Source organism: Quercus robur, chromosome 2 (assembly GCF_932294415.1).
Source record: "Quercus robur chromosome 2, dhQueRobu3.1, whole genome shotgun sequence".
NCBI classification, from domain to species: domain Eukaryota; kingdom Viridiplantae; phylum Streptophyta; class Magnoliopsida; order Fagales; family Fagaceae; genus Quercus; species Quercus robur.
In genome coordinates this window covers 27,174,314-27,195,091 of record NC_065535.1, presented here as the reverse complement: position 1 = coordinate 27,195,091, position 20,778 = coordinate 27,174,314, and the positions used below count along the sequence as shown (strand labels likewise).

At 32.2% G+C, this 20,778-nt stretch overlaps 1 protein-coding gene across 4 annotated transcripts; it reads left to right on the top strand.

The window, feature by feature from the left end:
- The first annotated feature begins 9,025 nt into the window (after nt 1-9,025).
- Nucleotides 9,026-20,531, top strand: LOC126713124 (telomerase reverse transcriptase-like). Of its 4 annotated transcripts, none has more exons than XM_050412775.1 (13): nt 9,026-9,363; nt 9,478-9,555; nt 9,682-9,747; nt 9,864-10,032; nt 10,652-11,103; nt 12,190-12,310; nt 12,603-12,744; nt 13,383-13,515; nt 13,857-15,077; nt 18,091-18,638; nt 19,246-19,518; nt 19,748-19,920; nt 20,273-20,531. In XM_050412775.1, the coding sequence occupies exons 1-13, from the start codon at nt 9,121-9,123 to the stop codon at nt 20,410-20,412; spliced, it is 3,759 nt and encodes a 1,252-aa protein (XP_050268732.1). In that variant the 5' UTR covers nt 9,026-9,120; the 3' UTR covers nt 20,413-20,531. The 4 variants fall into 4 exon arrangements, with proteins under 4 accessions (XP_050268732.1, XP_050268734.1, XP_050268733.1 ...); XM_050412777.1 differs by having other exon boundaries at nt 19,748-20,034; nt 20,273-20,418; XM_050412776.1 differs by having other exon boundaries at nt 19,748-20,295.
- Nucleotides 20,532-20,778: the final 247 nt, after the last annotated feature.

Sequence of the window (20,778 nt, the reverse complement as noted above, 5' to 3'; positions counted from 1 at the left end):
TGCCTTATATGATTATTTTGCACACATGTTTATCAATTATTTGTTGTTGTGGGTGTGTGTTCCAAATACTTTTATTCTTATTTATTTTCTAGTTGTTGGAAATTTATGAGTAAAATTGTTGTTAGGCAATTATGAGAAAAATAGCCGTTGGGCAATTATGAGAAAAATAGCCATTAGGCAATCATTGATAATATAGCCATTGGGCTTTTAAAGGTTACTAGTCGCATACCCGCGCGTTGCGCGCGGTAATTTTTTTAGGATGGTCTTATTAAATATTTTATTAATACTATAATTTTAGTTATTAACCATTTGATTTTCATTAGTTTTTAAGTTAACAAAAACCTTAAATATACCTTTTTTTTTTTTTTTTTTTTTACACCTTTACACACACACATATAGTGAATCTTTACACATACCTTTAAAAAAACTCTATATATTCCACTTTTTTGGATGCGTAAAATTATAAACTACTACTCCATAATGATAGTGGCTAATTAATTTTATATATTTTTTTAGTGATCTCATTTGTAACGCTTCTTACCATTATCATATATTTAGTACTATGATTGTATTTAATTATTGATTGTTGATTTAATTTTTTAAGTGAATTAAACGGTTTATGTTACTACACTGTAAAGTTTTTAATGTTCTCCAGACGGTAATCTCTATTTTATTTTTTACTTCTCCTAACAACCTCTTTGTTTTCCAATTAACGATTACTAATTGACGTTTGGTTTTTTTTTTCTTTATCTACTCTTTATTACTTTGTATTGGTTTTTTTTTCTATACCATCTCTCTCTCTCTCTCCATTGGCAACCTATTGTTTTCCAAAATTTGATGATGATTCTATGACATTAAATATGCATTATTAGTTTTTTTTTTTTTTAATTTAATTTAGTGTTTCTAACTTGATTTGTTTTGTATTTCATTCTTCCTTTGATGCATTGGGTGTGAGAATGAGTGTTTCCCTATCATTACTCCAATTAATGTGGACAATTTTATTTATTTAATTTAGGCAAAATATTATATTTAAAATTTTTAAAAATAAAAAAGGAGTGGAAATATAAATAATTTAATGATATATATGGGGGATGTGGTTGAATTTAAATGTTAAATAAAATGATATGAGAAAAAAATAAAAATAAAATACATAACAATAAACACGAACTTATCCAAATAATTCTATGTAATATAATAATAGTACATTCTTATATACTATTTTTAATTATTTATAATGAAATATGATAATATTTAACAATCAAAGACATAAAAAATAAATAAAAAAAACTTAAAACACAAAGCTAAATCCCATAAACCAAAATAGAGCTCTAAAGAATACAAAACTTTATCAGGCTAAAATAGAGATGTAAGAAAAATAAAAATAAAAATCTACCAAAAAATTGAGGGAGAAAGAGTGGGAAATAACCACTTTTCTGTGAGATAAAATTATGTAAAGAATAGAAGAGTGAATGATAAATTTATATTAAGAGGATGATAATATAAAAAAACAAAATAAAGGAAGATAAAAGGAAAGAGGAAGAGTGATATCAAGGTAGAATTTTTGGGGAGATGAAAAGGTAAAGAGAATGAGAAAGGTTGAAAAAAGTGTAAATATTAAAAAAAAAAAAAAAAAAAGAGTACAATTTGATGAGCACAATTTTCTTTTATTTGAATTTAAGTAAAATATTACATTTTTTATTTTTTAAAACAAAAAGAGAGAGAAAATATAAATAATTTAATGATAAGGAGGATGTGGTTGAATTTCAATATTGAGTAAAATGGAAGAGAAGAAAAAAATAAGAAAAATTAAAAGATATAACAATAAACACTAAATTATCCAAACTATGCTATGTAATGGAATACTATTTTATTTTTATCTACTATCTTTAATTTTTTATAATGTAATCGAATAAAATTTAACAATCAAAGAGCAAAATAATAATAATAATAATAATAATAACTTAAAACACAAAACTAAATTGTATCAACATAAATTAGAGTTCTTAAAAATACAAAATTTTATCAACCTAAAGCGAAGATGCAATAAAAAATAAAAATCCACCAAAACATTGAGAGAAATAAAGATCCACCAAAACATTGAGAGAGAGAGAGAGAGAGAGAGAGAGAGAGAGAGAGAGAGAGAGAGAACTTTTTTGTGAGAGAAAACTATGTAAAGAATGGAAAAGAGTGACAAATTTATAGTAAGAGAGAAGGGATAAGAAGAGACAAATAAAGGAAGATGAAGAGAATGATGAATAGCAATATTAAAGTAGAGGGTAGTGGGGAGATGAAAAGATGAGGGAAGAAGAAAGGTTGAAGAAAATGTAAATATTTAAAAAAAATAAGTGAATGTAAAAAAAAAAAAAATTATAGGAAAATTGGAAATAAAAAAGAAATATATATAGATGTTAAAATCGACAAAGATGAATATGTAAAGTCAATAATCTATTTATATATATATATATATAGATTTGTAAAAAAAATAGGAATAAATATTAATTATGTGGCGAATGACGTGGTGATGAGGTGGCGCAACAGGAGCTCAGCAGCTATAAATGCCACGCTTCAGCTTTTAGTAATATATTGATTAGTAACCAATAACTATAAACTATTATCTTCATAAGTATTTTATATAATACTCATCCTAACACATTTTCTAAAGGGTCTTTTTACTATTCTATATTTTAGATATACACAAGTCTAGTATCTTTCTCTCCCACATAATTTTTCTACAAGAATATTTATTCAAAGGAAAGGCAATAGAGGGTTGTTCTTAAACCTTTTGTGAGTGGAAGTGCGTACATCACAAAGGTTGATGCTATAGTCTAATCCTAGGGGGTTGTTTGGCCAAGAGAACCAATCGCATAAAGTTTTACTTTGGGTGGCATGAATTAACCTTTAAGGACAACGCTCTTTGTGTGATTTTATAACACTGTGAGATTGTTCCTAATTTTACTTAAATTTATATTATTATTGCTTATTTACATTCTTGTTAATTATTTGGGATATTATTTGTTGTATCAAACTTGTTTATTCACTATCATTTTTCCAACAATCTTAAAGGTTGACTTTCGTGTTTCAAAATAGATAAACAAGTTGTTGGTTCTCTTAAGGTTATTTCAAAAATTACAAAGCTCGAATCTTTTGATGAAAATATATAATTTTAAAGATTGGCCTGTCGTACTGTTTCAACGTTTGCCTTGTAATATTAAGCATGTGTATTGTATGATACTATTTGATTTGTAATGATTCAAAGGTAGTTTTGGTTCGTTGGCTTTAATTATATATACAGTCTTGTTTCAAAATAAAAGTAACATGTGGGTTTTGATTTTATTCATATATGTTAATTTTGGTTATTTAGATTGATTTTTACATCGATCTATGCCCATTGGTTTCGTTATTAGAAATTGAATTTTTATGATCTACAATCTACATCTTAATAAAAAGCATGTGTTTATTTTTCTCATTCAATAGAAGTTGCATGTTCAATGAAGTCTGGCAGTATATACAAGAAACTTTTGAGATAATGTTTATTAAGATTTGAATTATTTTTCTTTAAGAAGATAGATCTTAATCTACTTTATGTAAATGAAATGAGATAAAAATTTATTTTTGGCACAAACATGGAAAATAATGTGTAGATTTATGGTGAGCGCACTCCTATTGTTAAGTGAGATCAACAGTGTCGTATCATCAACAGTGTCGTTAAGACACAATAATACTATAATTTAATTAAATATTATCTTCCTTGCCAAAGTATTCAAGTAATTATTTATGGTTGTATGAAAAAGAAATTGTGAATGATTAAACATTTGTTTTATACAATTGTGGTATAATAATTTTACAAAATATTAAGTGTCTTATTCTTGTAGAATTTTGGATGTCCCAAAGAGTGGTTTTTAATAGCTAGAGGCTATTGGCTCTATGTATAAATGCTATCATTCTTACATCTCTTGACACATAAATATGAAATGAGAAATTATGGAAAATAATTAAAAGTTTCTTTATATATATAAAATGATCCAACTAGTATTTTGGGCTAATGGATAAGATATAGTATTAGGGAATAAATATTCCTTTTATCCCCCAAGTGCAAGAGTGATATTGAAAAAATATATATACATAATTTTATTGGCTATATGTGTTGTTTTGAGATGGTGGGTAGGTTTTTGTGAATTTGAAATAAAAAGACCTTGCAAATCCATAACAAGAGGAACAAAAACTCTTTAGTGGTACATAATAATTTGGATGATTTAAAACACACAATGACTAGAGGTGGTAAAAGATTTTATGTAATCTTTGTCAATGACCATTCTATATTTACTTAGCTTTGTTTATTATGAACCAAAGATGAAGTTTTGGAAATTTTTATAAAATATAAAATGAAGTTGAGAATGGCATAAGCCTAACTTGGTATACCTTGAATTGTGAGGGTGGTTGGCTAAGATATTACCCAAATCTAAAAGGAGAATACCTCAAAGTGTGGGGATACTTGCCTAAGGTCATGCTACATGAACCTATAAAGAGGAAACTTGATTCTTAAATATGTGATTATGAGTTTATTGGTTATCTTTGTTATAGTTCATGATATGGAATTATCTTCATCAATAGTGATGTATTTAGAATTTAATACTATTGTTGAATCTTAAAAATACTTTCTTTAAGTATGAGATTCTTTTGAAAAAAAAGGAAAATATGTTTCATGAACCTATTGATACTTTTAATGATTTTGTTGTGATGTGCAAGAATTGAAAAGGAGTAAGCGAACTAGGGAGAAAAAAGAGTTACAGTAACAATTTTTTTACCTATATTGTTGAAGATGAACATGTAAGTTATTATGATACAATTAAATTTGTTGATGCATCATTATAGTTTGAGGCTTTTAACAAATTATTAGATTATATCTAATCACACTTGGAATGAGTTGAGCTTCCACTGAAGGTTAAGCCTATTAGTTTTAAGTGGGTGTTTAAAACAAAATTGTATGGTTACAAGTGGGTTTCTAAAAGAAAATTATAACCGAATGAGATCATAGATAAGTATAAGGCATACTCGGTAACTAAAGGTTATAAGCAAAATATCATGTTGATTATTTGATACTTATTATTCGTTTAATAGAATTGCATCTATAAGAATGTTGTTTGTCATTGTATCATTTACAAACCTATTATATATCATATGGATGTTAAAATTGTTTTTCTAATAGGTGAATTAGGAAAAAAAAAATTATATGGAGCAACCCGAGAGTTGTGTTGTCCTTGGACAATAACATAAAGTTTGTGAATTGGTTAAATCTTATATGGATTAAAACAAGCATCTATACAATGACATGGAAATTTTGATATATGATGCTTACACATGAATTTGTGATTTATGGTCATGAGGATAAATGCATATATAATAAGTTTTATAATAATGAAGGTGTCATTATTTGTTTATATGTTGATGACTTGCTTATATTTGGAACTAGCCATAATGTTGTGCATGATACTAAAAGTTTTCTTGCCTCTAAATTTGATATGAAAGATTTAGGTGAGACAAATGTTATTTTGGGCATTAAGATCCTTAGGGACAATGATTGCATTATGCTATCACAATCTCATTATGTGGAGAAAATTCTTAAAAAATTTAAACACTTTGATATGTGACCTATTTCTATTATGTATGACTTAAAGGTGCATTTGGTCAAAAATCGTGGTAATAGTGTTTCACAAGATAAATATGCACAAATTATTGGTAGTTTAATGTTTTTGACAAATTGTACTCGTCCTGATATTGCATATGCTGTTGGTAGATTGAGTAGATATACTCATAGTCCTAGTGTTGAGCATTGGGATACAATATCTATATTATTGATACATTCAAATGGGATTTTTTATTTTATTTTATTTTTTGTCATATTTGTGGTTATCTTGTTGTTTTAAAAGGATATTGTAATGCTAATTAGATTTCTGATACAGATTATGTAAAGCCCACTAGTGGATATGTGTTCACACTAGCTGGAAGGGCTGTTTCTTGGAAGTCATCCAAGAAGACTTGCATAGTGAGATTTAATATGGAAACAGAGTTAGTGGCCTTAGAGAAGGCTCGGTCTAGAGCTATATGGCTTAGGAGTATATTAATTGATATGCCTCATTTTACTAACTCTATTGTCTCTGTTTGCTTTCCTTATGATTGCCAGATTGCCATAACACGTGTTAAGAGCAAAGTTTATAATGGAAAAAGTCGTCATATCCAATTGAGGCTAAGGCAGCTTATTAATAATGATGTTATGTCATTGGACTTTGTGAAATGGGAAAAGTCAACATATTCAATTGAGGCTGAGACATCTTATTGATAATGATATTATGTCATTGGACTTTGTGAAAGGTTTAAAAGGAACTTGGCCGATCCTTTGACCAAACCACTAGTAAGAAGGCTGGTAAATGAGACATCTAAGGGGATTGGATTGATACCCAAGTTGCGACACTATGGCATGCCTAACCTCTATGATGGATGATTCCACGAAAGAGGTTAAATGGGCAGAGGTCATTAGTGGTCCACGGGCACTGTCATTTGTTATGTGTTTTCCGGTATCTCGGTAAGATTAGTGATGAGTCAATCCCTATGGTGTGAGACAATGCTAAGTTGCAGAATTTGGTGAGGTTAAGCTTTAGGCTCTTAATGGATCCATATCCCTACCTGTTGGGATGGGGTGTATCTGCATGCACTCTTGATGGATGCCACCAACTAAGTTACAGATTATTAGAGGTTGAGCTTTAGGCTCTTAATGGATCCATACTCCCTACCTGTTGGGATGAGGTGTTCTACATGCACTCTTGATGGATGCCACCTATGTATGCAATGGAAGTTGTGCTGCTTCCTATGAGACTTTTTGAGTAGGTCTCTAGAGCTCTCAAGAAACCTAGTGGCGCATGACATGGATAAGGCGCCAACCCACTTAAGAACAACCTTGATAAAGAAAGTTATGTGGGTGGTAAGTTTGGTTTACTAATAGCTTGGTTAAAAGAGTTTTAACTCTACCAATGTCTTTTAGTTCCTACTTATTAATCCTATGTATGGTTAAAATCTTCTGGTGCCATATTGCTGCATGCTTTCTTTAGTTGCTTGCCTTTCCTATTTTGTGTTTGTAACATGTGGGGGATTGTTGATGTGGATGTGTGTTCCAAACACTTTTATTCTTATTTATTTTCTAGCCGTTGGAAATTTATGAGTAAAATAGTCGTTAGACAATTATGAGAAAAATAGCCATTAAGCAATAATTGATAATATAGCCATTGGGCTTTTAAGGGTTATCAGTAACCAATAACTATAAACTATTATTTTCATAAGTAGCCTATATAATACTCATTATAACACATTTTCTAAAGGGTCTTTTTACTACTCTATATTTTAGATATACACAAGTCTACTATCTTTCTCTCCCACATAATTTTTCTACAAGAATATTTGTTCAAAGGAAAGGCAATAGAGGGTTGTCCTTAAACCTTTTGTGAGTGGAAGTGCATACATCACAAAGATTGACGTTATAGTCTAATCCTGGGGGTTGTTTGGCCAAGAGAACCAATCGCACCAAGTTTTACTTTGGGTGGCACGAATCAACTTTTAAGAACAACGCTCTTTGTGTGATTCTATAGTACTATGAGATTGTTCCTAATTTTACTTAAATTTATATTAGTATTACTTATTTACATTCTTGCTAATTATTTGGGATATTTTTTGTTGTATCAAACTTGTTTATTCACTATTATTTTTCCAACATTATTAGATTTTGATACAACTGATGTGGTATTATTTTAGTTTAAGGGTGTGTTTGGTTCAACGAAAATTGATTTTTGAAAATATTTTCCACATTTATAGGTGTTTTGTGAGACTAAAAATGGTTGTCAACTTAATTTTTTTTTTTCCTATTGACCGTAAAATGAAGGCACTTACAACAATAATTAGTTTACTCTTTCATTTTTCATAAACCATTTTTAGCTTCACAGCTAAAACTTATCAACCTAACTTCCACCCCCTACCCCTACTATCTGCCACACAACCACCACCACCATCCCCCACTAACGTCCCGGTCTCCAATGGCCAACCACCATCATTAGCTACTGCCATGTCGATCCCCAATCACGAGAATAAGTATATCCCTAACATTTCTCTATTTGAAGGGGGAAGAGAAATTGACACTTTGGGTTGAGGATTTGATTTTTGGGAAATGAGTTTTTTTTTTTTTCCTTAGTGTTCAGTTAATGGGTGCTTTTATGGTATTTGTTAATAAAAAAATTTAGAAAAGTTTTGATACCACTTTGATAGGAAAATAAAAAAAAAAATTGTAAAAAAAATCAATTACTTTTTTATTTTCTCAAAAAAATCTTTTAAAAATATTCTCTAAACCAATGTCTTATGACATTCGTTAACTTTTCTTTTTTTTTTTCTTTAAAAAAAAATTAATAATAGCTCTCATGAGATTAAGATCTTTTTTATTGAAAGGTTGAAACCTTTTATTTTTGTTTGAAATGTTCAAACGAACTTGGAGCAATTTTTCAAATATTGTTATGTTATATAATTTGTTAAACATATTGGTATTTTCTTGTAAATAAATTATTGATAATCATTATAATTATTGTAGGGTTTTGAAATGAGTAATTCTGAAGTACTCTTGGAGCATAGAAAATGATGCTCTCTCCTCTTATATTCATGACGAGTCCACCATGAATATAAGAGGAAGAAACACCATTTCACTATATTCTGAAAATAACTAAGAATTTTTCTTTTGAAATTAAAATAAAAAATTATTTAATTACATACTAAAATAATATAGGTCGTGTTAACGAATGTCCTTAAAGTAATTTTTTATTTTTTTTAAAAAAATACCTTAGAGCAAATATTAATAAAGGATAATTTTAATACGACTTTTATGGGAAATATAAAAAACGTTTAAAAATATTAATGGGTGTCTTTATTAATTATTAGTCGACATAATAAGAGTAACTAGGATGGATGGAGTTAAAAGGTAAGATTGAAATACTTTACCTATTACATTTGATTTGAATTTGAGGCAGTGAAGCGGCAAGCATAAAAAATATTTGCTTCTCTTTTGATTTTGGTGTTGGTGTTGGTAAAAAAATGGGTAAGAAACGGAAGAGGGTTCCGGAGGTTCTATGGCGGCTATTCCGCAAGCGCGCGCAGAGTCTGGAGAGCACAATCGAATCGCTGCTGCCTTCTTCCGAAAAAGCAATGTCGTTATTGGTGAGAGACAAGGACCCCCTACAGTACCGGAAGCTCTTGAATCAATGCTTCCTTGTGGTCTCTGAAAATGCGCCTCCTCTCTCGCATTTCAACCCTCACTCTCGCTGGTCCCAATCTCAGGTCTCTCTCTCTCTCTCTCTCTCTCTTATCTACCTACATTATATACACTACACTACACACACTCATTCAATCTTTAGAATAATAGTTTACTGTACTTACTCATTATGTTTTCAGATTGTGCAAAGGACCATTGAAATGCTGATTTCTGAGCAACCCATGTCCTCTAATGTTATTTGCAATGGTTATGATAAGGCAGGCTTTCTTTCTTTCTTTACTTATTATTGTGCTTACTACGTTGCTATCAACCTTTTTTGGCAAATGGGGTTGGCGGTTTTATTTTTATTTTTACGGTAGGTATCCTCATTTGTTTATTTACAGAGTAATCATTCAACCCCCATTATGGAACTTCTATGCTCTCCAGCTTGGTGTCTTCTCTTACAAAGGGTACTTCTCTGTTTTTTTTTTTTTTTCTTTAACTAACATCTAAATCAATGGCTACCCATGTTTACTATGGTTTTTGAACTAATTACTGAAATAAGGTGAAACTTGCATTTATGCAGGTTGGGGATGATGTCATGCTTTATCTTTTAAAGTACACATCAATATTTTTGCCAGTTCCTTGTAAGAAGCATTATCAAGTATCAGGTCCTCCCATAAGTGATTTATGCCTCGATTTTTCAAACCAAACATTGGAGTCTCAGGATCAACCTACTTCACTTGATAAATGTGGTAATGACTAATGAAGACTTTCTAAACACTACTTGTACAAGTTCTGTAAACATTTGTTGGTTGCATCAAAATTCCCTTGTATAGGACTTCAGAAAAATAATGTCACTACACACACGTCACCATTAGTACCATCTAATTTTTCAAAATGCTTTGTTAATATTTTAGCCTTATGGGTAAATTGAAGTTTATTGAAATATCCAATGTAGAACTAATGGTTGGTGCATACAAATGATTTTAAATTTAAATTATATATTTAATGTGACCATGTTCACATTAGAACACTAATACAATCGGATAATTACACACAACCACATCAATTTTACAATTTAAATAAATAAAAAATAGTCTTCGATACGGGATAAAATGTAACTGTCGTAGTCTTTGATACTTTAATCCTCTGCTTGGTAGCCTCTTTCTGACTTTAGGTCTGCTTCTTTCTTGGTCTTTTCTTACCTGACCTGTTCCCATCATTTTGTGGACGTTCATTTCTAATAGATCTTTCCCATTTCATGTCGTCCTTAATTCTTTTTGCTTTTGTGGTTATTGTATTTGCATTAGATAGTTCAGTCATATATAACATCTCATTTCTTAATGGTGATTTTGTCCCAACTTTTCTCAGGATCCAACAAGAAAAGGGCTTTAGTTGACAATGCTAACTCAATGTTAGAAATACAGAAGTTCAGTAATTCTTCTGGTGTTGATGATCCATCAACTTCATTAGACTGTGTTGGCTCCAATGTTAGGCGTTGTTCAGGATCATTTAGTCGGCTTCATGGAAACAGGTGTTTTCGAATGATTTTATTGGAAGAAGCTACACCAATTATTGGAACTGGTACCAATAATACTGAAGGGGATTCAAATGAGGAACTTCAAGAAAGCTCAAATCAGATAGCAGCAAAGTCTAGAAAGCGTTCAAGGCCATTTAGTTGGCTGCGTCACAGAAAGCAAAGGCATTTAAATTTTGAAGAAACCAGTATTAAGACCTCTTCTGCAACAATTCTTACAGATAAAGATAGCGTATCTGGGCGGCTCCAGGATGATGTGAATTCTTGCTTAAATAGTTGTGAAAAGGTGATTCCCTATGAAGGATCTTTCAGTCAAGTTCAACTTTGGTTTGATATGTTGGAGGGGTTCCATTCTGCCAATTAGCTCTAGCTCAATGGCACTTCCTTTTCCCACAATAATGGTTGGAGGGTGAGTTTGAGAGTTCAAGGCTCACTAAATGCCCATGTAACTTACTAATAGAAAGAGAAAGGTTCTTTTAGTACATGAAACCTAATATTGTGGCCTGATCTAGAAGATTTTTAGATACATGCTTTGTGTGCCTAGCATGGATACACTTTTATTAATGATCCCCACATGAATTGATAATTGATTCGTACCTGTACTTCAACACATTATGGAATACTTTAAACATCAAACTCTGTTAGTTTTGTAAATTGTAATCAAAGATTTTCGGAGCATGACATGATAACATCCCATTGAATTTTGGTAATGGAGTTTGTGTATTATGTTTTATATAAACATTTCAATCATTCACAGCTACATTGATTTCCTTTTTTGCTTTCTTTTGTATATGACAAACTGAGTATCACTTTTGTGTTATGAAAGTGTGTTATCATTACGAAAGTCTGGATTAATAGTGATTACCCTTCTATTATCAGAATAAAGGGTTTAGGTGCAGAAATAGTTTCTCCCTGAGAACATAAGACATACAGACAAACAATCTCAGCAGGTAGTTGTGGCTATTTACTCATGGTGCCTGCTTGAGCACGAGAACAAGATGCAGTATGCCACAGCTTACTCTTCTGGTTAATGAGCATCTCCAAGAAAGTAACAGAAGCTGGAAGTAGAACATCAATTAGGAGATATCAGTACCATAATCAATATTAACACATACATGGCTAGAATGGTGTTTGCTGGCTTGGAGATTCTGAGATAGATGTGATTGTCAGTGACAAAAAGATCCTTTGCCTCAAGAGGATTAGAGAGACTAAGTTTTGATCTATACACATAAGAAGATTGAATCACTTTATGCCTCCTAGTGAACATTTGGATTCTTTCAATGCAATGATAGACATTTCTCCCTGCTATTTACTGTTTATTTATTTATTTTAACTTTGAAAATTTTCCTTTTGGATATGATCTATTCTGCAGATGCCTTGTTTTTCAATATCACAAGCTCCTAAGCCCCTGGTAGTCGCCAAAGGGGCTTACATTAACCAGAAATCCATGTTTTATGACATGGAACGTTCTTCATCAATGTTTCCAGGAAAACGTATCCTCTAGTCCAATTTTAAATGTACATGTAGCTAATTTGTGCTCTCTCCATTATAAAATTGCCTTTCATTTCCATTTTTTTCATCTGAGTTGATAGACTGAATGATCAGCAACTAATGGTCCTTTGGTTGTCAATACCCCTTGTATTTTTTTTTTTTCTTCTTTTGTTGTGCAATTATGCATTTTATTTGCCAAAGAAACACAGTTTGACCTGAAAGTTTGTGATGCTATGAGCTTCTGCCATGCTTTTTCTATGGTGCAAAAGAACACAGTACCTTAATAATCTTCAGATATACTAAATTCTCTAAAGCCCAATATTGCTGGTGCAAAGTTTCTTATTGGCAGTATCTTTGGCTTATCTGAAATAAATGCAACTCAGGAAATGCCATGCTGCCAGAGTAGTGGCTTCTGTGTCAACAAATCAGCATGCATGTAAGTGGCAGATTCTTATATTTTGTTTGTGGAACATTTTTTTAATTGTATGATGATACCCGATAGGGCTTTATTGGTTTGTCACGTCACGATTATTGTTTTTTGAAGTGGCATGCATGTTAATTTCAGTTTAATGATTTGATCTCTACAATCCAATTTTATTCTTGCTTTATAATATTGATTACATAGTTCTTATAAGCTCTTAGATATGGAACTGTTAAATAGCTCCTTTGCTGGATAGAATAGGAGATTTTTGCATGAGACAGTTTCAAACTTCCAATTATGAGTAATGACAATGTTTGCTCAACAAGTACCATGACTGCAGTTTAAAGGCTCTGAAAGGGATTAAGGTCAAAAGGGACAACAATGGCACAGTGAAGTATCTTTGTGCTTGAATCTTATAGTCAACGTTCGTACTTTAGACTAAAGTCTGGAATAAAATGATGGTTACCATTAAAATGAGCGTCTTCAGATGGAAGCCGTACTGTGTCTTAGAGCACAAATACATGAAAACTTTTGCTGACGTATAAAATATGGACATGTTTATGATCATATTAGGGCAATAAATAATTGCACTTGATGCCAAGAGATCAGTTTTTATTTTTGGTGGCTTTAACTGCTTGTTTTTGGTTCTGAAGGTACCACTCACTTGTTAAGTTGTTTAAGAGGGTCGTACGCAGGACACAGTGTTGCCAACATCTGAGATTATTGGATAAGCATTGTGCTGTTCCAGAATTAAATGATACTGGAAAATCTAGCACCAGCTTTAAGGTAAGTATTGGGACTATTTTGTTGTGTATAATTTGTGTGAAGGCATAATTAGCATTCGCAATTTGACATTATGAGGTTACACCTTGCTCAGTTTCCTATGCATTTTGAATGCCTTAGTGCATAATATCCATGCCTGGACAATTGTGGAAACTGAAATTGAGTATGCAATTTTCTTTTTTCTTTCTTCTTTTTAGGCGGGGTGGTGGGCAGTTCTTTGTTAAATGGGAGCTCATCATAGAATTGCACACTGTGTATTGCACATCCTTTAAGCTATCTCACTAATTTAATCACTTCTTGCTTCCTCTAAGAAAAATATAATACTTCTGAATTTTTCATTTCAGGGGAATGAATCAAAGAAAAATGTTCCTGAGAAATCTCATGGTTTTAATACTGCATATTGCGAGGATACTGAACCTCTGTTTGAAGCAAATACTTGCTATTGCTTGAGAAGTCAGGTAGTGTCATTTATATGGGCAGTGATTAGGAGTATAGTTCCTACAGAATTTCTAGGGACTCCCTCTAACTGGAGAATGTTAAGGAGAAATATTGCCAGGTTTATTCAACTACGAAGATTTGAGAAGTTCTCATTAAAGAAATGCATGCATAAATTAAAAGTATCAGAGTTCCCATTTCTATCAACTGAAAATTTTTCATGTTGCTTTAGTAATCAGGTGCAAAAATATGCAATGAGTGAGAGTGTTGACATGCATAAGGGATCCAGAAGATTGGATGATGCCGCATATGTTTTGAGACATAAACTTCTGGAAAGCTGGATCTTTTGGCTCTTTTCATGTCTAGTAGTACCACTGGTGCAAGCAAACTTCTATGTCACTGAAACTGAGCATGGGAATCAAGATCTATATTATTATAGGAAGTCAGTTTGGGAGAAGCTGATAAATAACGCCATCACTTGCTTGAAAGATCAGGGCTATCGTGACTTGGATGATGTGACTGTTAGAAATATTATGAAAAACAGAAAATTTGGTTTCTCAAAGCTAAGACTTCGTCCCAAAGGAAATGGGATGAGGATGCTGGCAAATCTACAAGCATCATCAAAAAGGCCAACACTAAAATCCTCTTTGGAAAATCAATCATGTGGAATGCATGGAAAAGGAAAATCTCGTCAAAAGAAAGTTATATTTAATCATTTCAAGTCTGTAAACTTTGTTCTTCGTGATACACACGCTGTCTTAAAAGGAATACAGTTGGAAGAACCCAAGAAGCTGGGATCATCAGTTTTTGATTACAATGATGTCTACAGAAAGTTATGTCCATTTCTAATTGGTCTGAAAAATAGGTTGGCAACCATGCCTGGTGCATTTGTTGTCATTTCTGATGTACGAAAAGCATTTGATTCTATTGATCAGGATAAGCTGCTTACTGTAATGAAAGATATCATACAGAAAGATGAATATATTCTTAAACAGTCCCATCAAGTAGTCTGCACACAGAAATCTTTGTGGGTTCATAAGAACCTTGTCCTGATGGATCAAAATATGAGCACTCCAGAAGTCACATCCTCTGTTCCCTTCCGTTTACTGCATACTGTCTTTGTTAACCAGGTAGCTATTTTAAGTCAATCTTCAAGGAAAGTTGGTGATATGTTTTCTTATAGATCTTTTCTATTTCCATTGAATATTTTAAGGATTACTGCTTTTGCTTTTTATCAGCTAGGTCACATAGTATCAGCTTTACTACCTTTTTAACTACTACCTTCATGTTCACGCATAATGCCTGCAATATACAAATAGTCTTTAGAATCCTGTAAGCACCTTAAGCAATTTATTGAGTTGGACTTTTATTCTTTATATTATTGTCGCTGATTTTGCAAAATAGTGGGGACTACCTTTTTTTATAGATCAAATGATGGCTTTTAGCACTAGAAGTTTTGATGTTCAAATGAAGCTCTACCAAATGAAAATAGTTTTGGTACTTGCAGAGATTTTTGAGAGGTTCCTAGGCCCAGCTGATTGTGCTATCCTTTGGATAATTTTGGTACTTGCAGAGATTGACGGGCACTCATTTGGTTTTTGTACTGAATAACAAGGGTATTTTTGTCTATTTTGTTATGGCCCGGGAACTGGTTAGTTGGTTGCGACTCTTATTTAGTTGTCGACTAAAGTGTATTTGGGTTGCCGATGAGCTCTAGTTCAAATGACACCTCTTCCCTTTTAACTGTAAAGTGTGGAGGGTGAGGTTGTGGGTACAAGATCTGTTGGGTTGGGTACATGTGTTACTTACCGATAACTTTTGGTCTTCAAAGTTTGGGGTTGTTTTCATTTTAACCCTTTAAGTTTCAAAATTTTTATTTTGGTCTTTAATGTTGGATTCCGTTTTCATATTGGCCCTGCCATTTGTTTCCTTTAGTAATCTAATCTTTAAGGGTCCTTTGTATTTAACTATTCATGAAATACTAGCTCAATAATGTTGTGGAATGTAGTAATTTCCTTATTGTGGGCAAAATACCTTATTATGGATGGTTAGATTACTAATACTTATCAAAAAATAAAAAAAGATTACTAATGGAAATGGATGGTAAGGTCAATATGAAAATGAAATAAAACATGAAGGGCCAAAATGAAAATTTTGAAATGTAAATAGCTGAAATGAAGCCAAACCATAACTTCAAGGGCCAAAAGTGTACTTGTATTTGGGTCATTTAGATTTAGTCTTAGGTCAGTTATGCTTTGACTAGTGAACCAACTTTCCTCAGTCCCCCTAATGTGCTCATTCACCAAGCATATGCAGCCTATGTCAGCTACGCATTGATGTACATTAAAGGGGATAAAGAATAAAGTATCTGTAGCCCATGTGGTGTATCTATGTTTTTTTGATAAGTCCATGGGGTGTATCTATGTGGTGTAATAAGATATTTGGATGAGCAATGCATCAATGTTGTGATGACTAGGTAGTATTCTTTCTCTTCCATATTGCTACTGTCATCAAGCTTTTACCCTAACTGATGTAGGGTCTTTAGAAATTCAGCATTAAATTAGATTCTTGATGAGATCTTGAATGGTTGATGGCTGTTTGCTATTAAAAAAATGATGAAAAAATAAAATGAAATAAAGAAAGAAAAAACACAAGGACAATGACTCTTAGGTTTTCCTTAGCAATCACACTTAGGTACGAGAAGGTAATCACACCCTCAAAGCTTCAAATAAGATGCTGAAATTTTATTAAAATCAAACTCTCTATAAATATTATTTACGACAATAAAGCCTTATGTCGGCGAGTGTTAAATCCTTTCCTAGGACTAGGACTTTAAATAAACTATTCCTCTACAAGTATTACTAATAACAAACAAAAAAGAAATAAGAATGTTTAAACCAAATAGGAAAAGGATTGAAAACATAAAAAAAAGACTCATGGGCCTTTGGTACAACCAAGGACAGCCCATTCCAAAAATATGGAAATTACTAAATTGCCCTTATTCTAGTAAAACTATTAAAACTAAACTAACAACTTTCTAAACTAAAAAAAACTAATATTAAGAGTCCATGATAATTAAAGTAACCTATGATGAAAGATGCCAAGGACCCCACATCAAAACTCGACCACAAATCATGAAAACTTTGAAAACTTTACTGTTTGCATCACTAACAGCCCAAGACTAAAAGCAGCTGCCATGCAGAAGTTCCTGTGGCAAATTTACCCATTTCCAGAAAATTTTGACAGTGAAAATTGATCTATTTTGTTGAAGAGCTGCCACCATGCCTCTATTCCAGTTTGGTTAGTTCTGCCCCTTATGTAGTATAGCCGCTCTTTGATTCAAACTCCTCTCTCAATTTGGTCCTTGACCTGTGAATTTCCTTAAGCACACTACATGTTACCAACATACACAATTAAGGATTTTTCATCATTTCTACATTTAATGAAAATATATCGTTTACTTCCCTATGCATAGGGATTGATATGATTGAGCCTGAACTAATAAAATGCAATTAAATGTCAATGCACTTTTCTGTCACCCCCTTATACATGGAACTCTAGTGGGGATCTTGCATGCACTTCATCCTCCAATCTGCATTTGGTGAAGTATAGGTGGAAGGATAATTCAATGATATCTGAGATTATGTTTTAGAAAGAAATTGAATCTGAATGTATCTTTTTCATTCACTTGTGCAGATGTAATGTTGCTATAGTTGAAAAGGTAAATGCCACTTCATTAAGCAACATACATCACTCAAAATTTCAATAAATTAAGAGTCTATTTGGGAACAGCTTATTTAATTGAAACTGAAAACTTTTTATTGAAAGTATCGTAGTTAAAGCTAAAAGGTAGTTGAAATAGAACAGTGAGACTCATGAATAGTATCAAAAAGTGCAATAGGACCCATGAATAGTAGCAAAAATAAGCTGAATGGTAAAAAAGACTAGCTTTTTAAGCTAATGGCAAACACAACCTAAGTGTCAGATCATCCTAGTGGACTCCACAAGTAGATGTCAACTGAATGGGACAGTAGACTTCCAAAGTGGAAAAATGAAATGCCTCTGTTCTGAATTTTTATACTTATAAAGAAATCATCTCTTTTAAGGAAGCTAAGTTTTGTTTAATATTTTTTCATCTTACAGGAGTGGAGCAGGCATGTGAAAAAAGAAGAGTTATTTTTCATTTTGAAGGAACATGTTAAGTACAATGTACTGCAATTTGATAAAAAGTTTTTCGTGCAAGGTTTAGGTATTCCTCAAGGAAGTGCTTTGTCTCCTCTGCTTTGCTCATTATACTATGGACATCTGGAAAGGAATTTGATCATTCCATTTCTTGAAAAAACTAGTGAAGGTGCTAGTAAAGATATATCTAGAAGATATAATTCTATGGATGCTTCTGCAGAGGAAAGTAGTGGTGATAGATATATACTTCTTAGGTTTATTGATGACTTCCTTTTCATTTCAACCTCAAAGAAGCAGGCTGCTAGCTTCTTTTCCAGGCTGCAAAGAGGATTTCGCGAGTACAACTGCTACATGAATGATGACAAATTTTCTCTTAATTTTGATATTGGACAGTTATCAGGGATTCCATCGAGCAGGGCTTATGTGGGTGAAGATGGCATTTCATTTCTTCGATGGAGTGGATTGCTTCTCAACTGTTGCACTTTAGAAGTTCAGGCAGACTACACAAAGTTAATTTTTGTATATACATTTTACTTTGTTGTCATTCTTTTTGCCAGATATATCTTATGATCTTCTGTTTTGGAATTTACCTAGTGGTGTCTTGATGGATGATCAACATTTTTGTTTTATTGGTGGGATTTAGCTTCAGATGCTAAGATTGGGACACAATCATTTGAACCTTTGAAATCATTCCAAATCATTGTCAGACTACTCATTAAGTGTACATAACATGATAATGCACAGACTGTAGTCCATAGTCCAGATATTATTGATGTATATTTCCAAGAGCCATGTGCTCAACTGGCATTTCCTGGTGTTTCCAACATGAGACATCTTGGGTTCAAATCCCTTCATTCCCCAACCATCAAATTATCAAAAAAATATTGATGTATAAGTACTGCTTAAGCCTTAACATTTGGTACTTTCAAAATTGTATGTTAGCATTCTTATTTGGTTTTATATCTTCCTTCTTCCAAACAATTATACTTGAGAGTTTCCTTTTGGCTGTTGCTTGATTTATTTTTATTTATTAATTCTAATTCTTATTGATTTTCCAGCCAGAATTTGTGAAAGTTCAATTTCTTCCCCAATTAACTTGTTCCATATGCTAAACAGGTATCTGAATAATCATTTAAGTTCGACTCTTACTGTCAGCTGGCAAGGTAAACCAGGCCGCCATCTGAGGGCAAAGCTGTGTAGCTTTATGAGACCTAAATGCCACCCTATATTCTTTGATTCAAATATCAATTCTGCAGCTGTTATCAGATTAAATATATATCAGGCTTTTTTGGTATGTGCAATGAAGTTTCATTGCTATGTTTGTGACTTATCGTACATATGCAAACTTCGTGTGGGATTCTATTTATACATTATTGAAAGATCTCTGAGGTATGGATGTAATTCTTGTTTATCTTACAGTGTATGTGGTTAATAAACTTGGTTTATTGAGAGCAGTTTTGCTGTGCTGATTTTAGTTGATATTTAGCATTGTTGAAGCCCCATGTGCAGTATACACAATCTTTACATTTTAAGAACTATAAAATTTAATTATCAAATTTAAAGTTACTTATTTTCTACCATTTTTTCAGTTCTTTGTCTTTGTTGATTGACTTGTTAGGTATATGTACAAGCTCATAAAGAAACGGATGCGTTCTGCATACCAGTATTCTGATGTCCTGCCAATACTTCAGTTGGAGGAAGAAGAAGTTGAATGGCTTGGATTATATGCATATATACAAGTATTGAAGAGAAAAGAATCACGGCATAAACAGTTGCTATCTTCATTAAGGTGTAAGTTAGAACATACAATACCTACAAGTGTGCCACTGCCACCTCAACTAAAGTATGCAGTTGATGCCTCACATTCCTCTTTAATATGGAAAATTAAGTATTAAATTCTTGAAGGTTTGTGACAAGTAGTATAATGATGGAACCTTTTTCTTTTTGTTTTCTCATTTCCTGTCCTATCCAACAGCTTTTGGGACTATATTCAAGTTTATTTGGTTATTGTTTTTCCTAGTACTTAGAAAAAAGTAGAAAGTTATGCTAGAGTATAGAAGGTTATGTTTATTTACTCAGATTAGCTGGTACAATTCTCGTACTGGAAGGGTTTCTTTCTCATGTGGGAATTTTGATGATGCAGCAATGGCAAATATGTTTCTGCTATTCTCTGCTTTTGAATTTCAAAGAGACAGTTGTAGTGTTGATCAAGGTGGGCGGAATTATAGAGTGCGGATGCTCTTGCAAGAAAATAGACATATCTACAACAAGATTGTGTTTTGATAGGCCCCTACTGATATGTCTTTATTAATATTCTTCTATGATTCCTTGGGTCTGTATTACTATTATGACAGGCTCTGTACTGAACTCATTTCTGGTTATTTAATATTTTAATTAAATGCATCGTTTATTACCAAAAAAAGAAATTGAAACATCAATGTTATATATTAATTTAAAATTTCATTTGCATAATTAAGGGGAAATTGTATTTTACCACCCTAAACTATATTCCATATTCCACTGTGTATTCTAAACTTTTTGAATGCATGTTTTACACCTTAAACGATGATCCTTGTTACACTTTGTATTTTAATGTTAAGTTCATTGTTAACTTGGACGAAAATTCAAAGTTTATTGAGAAGATGGGCA

Bases quoted from the DNA above. Each gene is read 5' to 3' on its own strand.
- LOC126713124 (XM_050412775.1), top strand. From the start codon at position 9,121: ATGGGTAAGAAACGGAAGAGGGTTCCGGAGGTTCTATGGCGGCTATTC. The intron at 11,104-12,189 runs GTGATTCCCTAT...TCTATTCTGCAG, and splicing joins GCTTAAATAGTTGTGAAAAG to ATGCCTTGTTTTTCAATATC. The intron at 12,745-13,382 runs GTAAGTGGCAGA...TTGGTTCTGAAG, and splicing joins GTCAACAAATCAGCATGCAT to GTACCACTCACTTGTTAAGT.